The sequence below is a fragment of the Kryptolebias marmoratus genome, linkage group LG12 (genome assembly GCF_001649575.2).
Source record: "Kryptolebias marmoratus isolate JLee-2015 linkage group LG12, ASM164957v2, whole genome shotgun sequence".
Taxonomy (NCBI): domain Eukaryota; kingdom Metazoa; phylum Chordata; class Actinopteri; order Cyprinodontiformes; family Rivulidae; genus Kryptolebias; species Kryptolebias marmoratus.
In genome coordinates this window covers 132,940-140,521 of record NC_051441.1, presented here as the reverse complement: position 1 = coordinate 140,521, position 7,582 = coordinate 132,940, and the positions used below count along the sequence as shown (strand labels likewise).

Below are 7,582 nucleotides of genomic sequence, written 5' to 3'. Positions count from 1 at the left end.
GCTGGAGGAGGGGCTTGTGCTGGAGGAGGGGTTTGTGCTGGGGGAGGGGTTTGTGCTGGGGGAGGGGTTTGTGCTGGAGGAGGGGTTTGTTTGTTTTTGTTGGATAAAAAGTAGTAGCTGAAACTGTCACATGGATACATTTATAAAATCTGTTTGGTTTTATGTTAGGAATTAAATGTCCACAGCAGAAAAACTCTTGAACACAGAGAAATAATATTTATATAATTTTTCCTGACAGCATCATCGTGTCATTCAGACTCAACCACTTTAACGTTTCACAAGTTGGTTATTGTTAAAGCTTTCATTATTTCAGCATTTATTTCTGGTGCGCTCAGTTCCATGAAGAGACACAGACAGAGACAGGCAGAGACACAGGCAGGCAGAGACAGACAGACAGAGAGAGACAGGCAGAGACACAGGCAGGCAGAGACAGAGACAGACAGAGACACCTACAGACGGTTGGAGCTGAAACAGCACCAGCGCCCCCCAGTGGCTGCCTGCAGCATTTTTTGTCATATTTTCCAGATAATTGTTTTCAGGAGTTGGTTTCTGCTGATTCCTGTGGTTCTTCAGTTGCTGCTGTTTGTGCAGGTGGATCCACAGTCTGACCCCAGGGTGACCTTTAACCTCACCAGTTAATAGGTCTGTTTAATAAACGACTCGTGGTTTTTGCTGACCTCAGGTCAGATTTGAATGATTCTACAGCCTGATAAAGCCTGGCTGAAGGTGACTGGATCCTGATGAACTGAAAGGCTTTATTTATACACAACATTAATACCATCATGCCCCCCCAAACAAACACACACACACACACACACACTTACTGTGAAAGAAAGGCAGAGTAACATGTTTGAGGTTGGACTGAGCTGATCTTCAAACTGGATCTGAGAGAAAAAGTCCCTCAAACTTTTAAACCTTTCTCTTCCTGCTTCTACTTTCGACTAAAAATTCTGAGAACTTGATGTTGAAAGTGAGAAAAACGGCTTCAGGGCTGAGACACATCTGGTATGAAGTAAACCAGGAAGAAACGATTAAAAACCACCCAGGAGTCAGCTCCGAGGTTCGTAAACAGATAAGACCTTTATCCACTTGGTTTCAGCATCTTCAGATCAATAAAACTAGAACGGATTAGATCCAGCAGGATCATTTCAGGATGTCAGACTCTAAACTGAACGTTTAATTAAAACAAAACACGATGTTCTGGTAAAACTTTGTTTTTCACAAGGCGTTTACAGATAACCAGATTAAAATAAATCCAACTTTATTTGCTGCAAAACAATTTTAAATGATTTAAATCAGACCAAACAATGAGCCACGATCTGTTAAAAATCAACTTTATTCACTGCTGGATCTCCAGTAAAGACAAATGAGTTGAAAGAGCAGAAATCAACACATAAATAATAAAACTAAGAGGACACGTCGCTCACACACACTCACACACCCGTTTCCAGCAGAACATCTGTCTCCAGACTCTTTAAATCCAGTTTAGTTTGCAGCACTTTGTTCAGAAACAACAAAAGAGGAAAATGCTTGTTTTGCTCCTCTCAGGAAGAAAACTAACAGATAAATGATGCTACAATGCTTCAGAACTGCTCAGTAGTCACTGTTGAACCAGAAGGAAAACGTTAAGCATTAAAAACATAAGAGCCGCTCAGATAAACTTCATGTGGCGGCAGCATGCACGGCAGGTGAGGGGCGATGGGGTTAAAGGTCACATGATGGGAGGTGTGACAACCAAAACGTGTGAAAAACAAAAAGTGCAGAACCAAAAACCTCTCTGATTCTCTCTTCTTTAAAAGCAGCCTTCTTCCTCCCTCCTCTACTCGTTCTTCTTCTCCTTCTGCTTCAGCAGCTTGTTGATCTCCCTCTTGGCCATGGAGGTGTACTTCGTGATGATGCCGTGCTGGTTCAGGCCCGGCAGCAGCAGCAGGAAACTCACTGCACAGACAGAACAGAAAATATTCTCTCAGATTAAAGTCCAGGCTACTTCCTGAACCCGGGTCCGACCTGCAGTTCCAGCAGCTGGTAGATTCACGATCATTTAAACCCTGAGCAGCTCGTGCTTCTTTACATTTTACAGCAAAGGACAAAAACTTTGACAGAATCTGGTTAAATCAGTTCTTCTGTTAATTTGTCCCCATTCCTTTAAAATCAATAATAATAAAAACCCTTCAGATAGAACTTTAAAAGGTCAACACAAATAAATTTACCATCAGAATCTCAGAGGGACACATTAGTCGCTTAAAGTTTATCATGTTTGTCAGATCTGAAAACGTTTGACCACAAACTTCCACATTCAGTGAACGAAGCCGAGGGGGGGTGAAGCGTACAGATAAAGTCTTCAGATAAAACTCGAGTTGGTGCAAGTCTCAGTCATCCAGGACAGAGCTTCAGCTGGGTAGGAAATAAAATCTCTGTTTTCATCTTCCTGGACAAGAAAGGCAACAATAATAAAGTTTAATTAAATGGTTTAATCTTAAAGTTGGTTTGGACCAAACAGGTTTCTTTAATGACCTCAGATGTTACCGCTTTAACTATGAAGGAAGTTTAAAATGAAATATGAGCTTCAGCTGAAAATAAACACCAACATGAGGTCAGAGCGTGGCCTAAAACTGCTGAAGAGTGACAAAGTTTAAAAAGGGTTGTTAGTTTGGCAGCTTTTGAAACAGCTTCCTGTTGAGGAGGAGGAGGAAGGTTACACCACGAGACAGACAAAAGGTTTGGGACAAAAAATAAAGGTTAACCTTTATTTAACCCGGCAGAAACTGCTTTTTACTGCCAAGCTGTCCAATCAGAAGCAGACTCACCGATCAGGTAGGTGAGGAGGAGGTTGTGGACCTGCTGTCCGATCCAGGCCACCGTCAGCAGGCTGCAGATCACTGAGGTGAAGTACTGCGGAGACGTTACAGCGAACAGTTACCACATTAATCCTTCTCCAGGAACACGCCCCAGTGAGAAACATCAGCCCTGCAGCCTGCGACCCACTTCCTGTCCTGCTAAGTGGAGCAGCTGATATTTTTATCTGCAGCCCAGAAACAAGCAGATGAGTTTAAATTTACCACTTTGGGCTTCTCCTCTTTGAGGGCGCAGAGACGCTTCCCCCAGCCAACGACCCGACGCTGAGTCCTCACCAGGTTACCGCAGATCTCATGGAAACGCTGCTGCTGCTCGGTGGTCCTGCATGAACACAAACCGAGGAATTAACGCAGAGGAGGCGCCGGGCTGCAGACACTGGAGTCCTTCACAGACAAACCCCCCCATGTGCTGTACAAGCCAGAACAGCAAACCCTTCCAAGCCCAATAAGTCCCAAACAGAACCACTTCCAGAAGAAAGGATTTAGATGCTTTTTACAGTTTCTTGGAGGTTTTTTTGTTACAAAGTTTGAATTCTTAGTCCTGTAAAGCACCGTGTTTGCACCTCAGTCCAGCTGACGGAGGCTACACACACACTGACCTTTACATTTTGCTTAGCCATCGCTGCCTATTTCAGTCCTTCTTGTAAAGAAGCCCAGTGGGACCAGAACCAGGCCGATGGCTCCTTTACCCCCCCAGCTTTCTGCAGGTTCACAGTAAGCTGCAGCTTAAGCTCAGAGAGTATTTGTCAAACTCTATAAATCAGCTCACTTGAGCTGCAGGTGAAACAGAAAGCAGATTTATTTATTTAAAATCCCGGTATGAGTTTTTGTTCCTACTTCCTCAGAGAAGATATGAAGCCGGCTGAGCACGTCTAAGGAATGTGCACCGGGGTGGGCCACGTCCTGATGATACGAGGTTATATATCGAGAGGCTGAAGACGTTCAGCATACCGAGCCTGCTGCAGAACGTTATTTTATCCTCCGATGGGTGTTCAGTTCTCATCGTTTAACAGACAGTCACTCAGGCCTTCAGTACACATCATGGAGGTTGGTTTCAAGTGACAGCAGAGGGACGTCCACAAAGAGACAAAGTAACGTGATTAAAAATGGCTCCAAACAAACCAAAACCAGCAGATGAGGTGGAAACACCTTCACAGAAAATATTAACACAAGAGTGGAGCATTTATTCAGTCAGGGCTCATGTTGACATGAGTTCAAACACCAGTTTCATAAGAAGAACATAATCTTACCACTTATTGGAGCCAAAGACTCTGGGGGCGAGGGTGGGTACAAGGTAATCAGCCAGGCAGAGCAGCATGACGGTGCAGGAGAGTCCGGTCAGAACCGACGGGTCCAGGTAGTAAACCAGCCTGAAGCAGGAGAACAGAAACAAGGAGTCTTAATTAGAAACAGTCCGAAGGCTTCATGATGACTGGTATGTCTGCAGAATTAAAACAGGAACTCTCTGCGTCGACAAAACATCTTTTAATAACAAGCAGCTCCAGCTTGGATTCAGTTTCAATTAAAAATCCTTACACTGAAGAATGTCACAACACAAGGTCATTTAACATCTAATCTGCAATAATCCACATTGTTGTCCCCGTTTCATGCTCTGTAAGACCTTCGGCTCCGTTTATGAAACCTTCAGAATCCCAAAACAACCAAGTGTAAAAATAACTCTGAAACAAAACCGGAAAAATATCAGGTGAATGCTTCATGTGCACCTTGTGGTTCTGTAATAACAAGTATTTTTATTGTTAAACTTTTGATATTTTAATTTGACTGGGAACCAGCGACAGGAAGTCAGAAACTTTCTGCAAAGCACAGAGCAGGGAGATGAGAAACGTTTAAAAATAAAACTTATTCTATCAAGAAAAAAAAGGGCAGTTTGTCGTTTCAAACTTCACATCAAATTCAGGTTTCTTAATCCTTATTTAATAAGTTAAACCATAAATTAGAAAGAGGAAAAAGCTAACTGTGCTTGATTGCAGAAAAGACTTAGTTCTCTGAACTTCCAGCTGAGAACTTGGAGAACTTCAGCCTACAGGAACTACAATGTGACAAAAGCAGGAACTAGCTTAAAAAAAAAAAAAAACATTAACACCTCTTTTATAACAGAACTATTCTGGGTTCAGTTGGTACAAACATGGCCTGCAAAAGTAAAATCAGTTAAAAAAGTTTATGTAAAACTATGTTGTAATGCATCATAACCCCACATGAAGAATAAGATTTAAATAAGAGGTCTACTTGAAGATCCTAAGATAAAGTAGAAAACAAGACAACATTAGGTCAACTTGGATGATTTCTGAGCATGATCTGAAAATAAAAAGCTGCTAATTTAATAAAGCTAAAACTCTTTAATCAGAAACACAAAGCAGACAGTTTGGAGCTTGGCTTGGTCTTTGGATGTCATTGTTCAGATAAAGTCAAAGTGTGTTGTTCTATAAACGAATAAACCGACTCACAGGAAGACCACGGTGGTAACACCAACCAGGGCTCCAGGGAACCAAGGTTTCTCCCAGCGCAGAACCCGGTCCCCGGCCAGGATCACCTCTCCCCATCCCTGCAGCTGCTCCTCCAGCTGGGCCGTTTCCTGAGCCTGAGCGCGCGCACACACACACACGATAAAGCTTAAATAAGCAACCTTTGACCAGTTGTATTTTTAAGCTTTAAAGCACCAGAAATATGGAGATATGCTTAAACTGCCTGACTAACTCAGCTAACAAACAAAATGCAAGTCCACCTTCAGAAACTTTAAATTAGTTTAAATTTCAACATCATTTCACAGTCAGACCGACTGATTTAAATTAACATTTGTGTGTGTGTTGTATTCTGAGTGTGTGAGAGCTGTATTTTGTGTGTGTGTTCTGAGTGTGTGTGTTGTATTCTGTGTGTGTGAGAGCTGTATTTTGTGTGTGTGTGTTGTATTCTGAGTGTGTGTGTGTTGTATTCTGAGTGTGTGTGAGCTGTATTTTGTGTGTGTGTGAGCTGTATTTTGTGTGTGTGAGCTGTATTTTGTGTGTGTTCTGAGTGTGTGTGTTGTATTTAGTGTGTGTGACTTTCGCAATCAGCAATAAAACCCATTTTGACATGATGACGCTGCACAGACCACAGCTGCATACCAGAAAATGATGTTTATGGAAGTAAAGCAGCTTTATTTCGCCCCTCGAAGCTGAAACAGAAGCTGTTAAACTGAGTTCGTAGTTTCCTGTCAGAGGATGTCTGAACATTAACCACCGAGCTAGCTGCCATTAGCTGCGGTCAAAAAACAGCTGAACTGACGAACATCTCAGCGATTACAGCCTGTTTAAGCAGTTTTCTTCCTAACTAATAGTGTAAATATATCAACTGTTTAAACATAACCTGGACTTTGGGCGCGCAGATTAGCAGCTGAGGCTCATGCGAACGATGCTAACACACCCAGGTCAGACCGAACACTCCAATAATTACACCATTAAGACAAAAATATACTCACTAATAGGTTCGCGCTTTTGTTGTCGCCTTCAGACATCATTAATGAAAGGTTTAATTGTGTTTCGATAGAAAATGTCCTTTAATTTTCAGAGAAACAGCCCGCAGGACAGGGAACGGATTAGCTCTCCTCCCTCTGGTGCTCCAGCGCCTCTAACGGCTGCAGTGACGCAGCGGACTTTTATCCAACCAGCTGCGTCACTCCGCCCTAGGTGCATGCTGGGAAACGGAGTCTCGTTTCTGGACAGAAAACATCGTTTTATTCGCCCACGTAGTGGTAAAAGTCTTTTCATTTTTATTTTTCACAATGAGAATGTAAAATTTAATAAATACTATTTTTCTTTTTTTATTTTTTACCAACAAATGTATTTATTTTCTCAAGGTAGTGAAATTGCTTTTTCTCCTTACATAATCAACAAATTGCTGCAGCTTTAATTTTAAACATTACACTATGTGTACACACGTTACAATTGTAATATTTCCGAATATAATTTTTTTTCCTAGCAGATTTTCTTGTAACGACACAGCTCTTTGTTTTTCCTGAAGACCCATGGCTAATTAATGCCTTTTAAAATGTATTTTAGACATTAAGTGATAGCTGGCAGCTTTTTTCCTTCTGCTCAGTCAAGTCAGAGCTGACGTTTTAGTAACTGATCTGTGGAGAGAGGAACTCAAAGTGAAGCTTCTAGATCCACTGTCTCTGCCACTGAGCTATTGTTTGTCAGACTGTTATATTCAATGGTTTTATCATCATTCAATTAAAGAAATGGCAACAAATTGTTTCTTTATCAGGCTGTTGGTAAAAAATGGCCTAAAATTTGAAATAGTTTCTTTAAGTTGTCCATCAGACCTGTGCGCAGACACAACTCTGGTTTGTTGAGTGTTTCAGCCTTTTCAGCCTTAAAACATTTCCCTGAAAGTGAGCAGGTACAAGATATAAACATGAGTAAATCAATAAATCAATAAAACAGACAAATTCCAAATAAAAACTTGGAAGGACCTTCAGTAAGCCCAGAGAACTATTGATCAAGACCTCTAAAAGATTCAACTCTGGCTGTTTACAAGGAAATACAAAGAAACGGAAGCTGGATCCAGGCTTTAAATGTTTTGTATCCGCGTTTCTGACATTTAATTTCTCTGTTTTTATTTGTTTTACATTCCGACTCTATCGGAATTTAACCATTGCAGTTTATCTTGTTTCACAAATTCCAGCACCTGAACGCAGCAGCTAGAACGTGCGTGCTTACGTACGTACG

At 41.6% G+C, this 7,582-nt stretch overlaps 1 protein-coding gene across 1 annotated transcript; it reads right to left on the bottom strand.

Annotated features, from left to right (window-relative positions):
• Positions 1–1,317: 1,317 nt before the first annotated feature.
• On the bottom strand, positions 1,318–6,490 carry arl6ip1 (ADP-ribosylation factor-like 6 interacting protein 1). The gene is made up of 6 exons (XM_017438314.3): positions 6,331–6,490; positions 5,321–5,454; positions 4,106–4,225; positions 3,060–3,177; positions 2,808–2,892; positions 1,318–1,938 (listed from the first exon to the last, which is right to left on the bottom strand). Exons 1-6 carry the CDS (start codon positions 6,367–6,369, stop codon positions 1,820–1,822), a joined length of 615 nt encoding a protein of 204 aa, XP_017293803.1. The 5' UTR covers positions 6,370–6,490; the 3' UTR covers positions 1,318–1,819.
• Between the last annotated feature and the right edge of the window lie 1,092 nt (positions 6,491–7,582).

Excerpts from the sequence above, each read along its gene's own strand:
- arl6ip1 (XM_017438314.3), bottom strand. The coding sequence starts at position 6,369 with ATGATGTCTGAAGGCGACAACAAAAGCGCGAACCTATTA. Across the intron at positions 3,178-4,105 it reads GTCTTTGGCTCCAATAAGTG|GACCACCGAGCAGCAGCAGC; the intron begins GTAAGATTATGT and ends GTGTTCATGCAG. Across the intron at positions 2,893-3,059 it reads AAGAGGAGAAGCCCAAAGTG|TACTTCACCTCAGTGATCTG; the intron begins GTAAATTTAAAC and ends ACGTCTCCGCAG.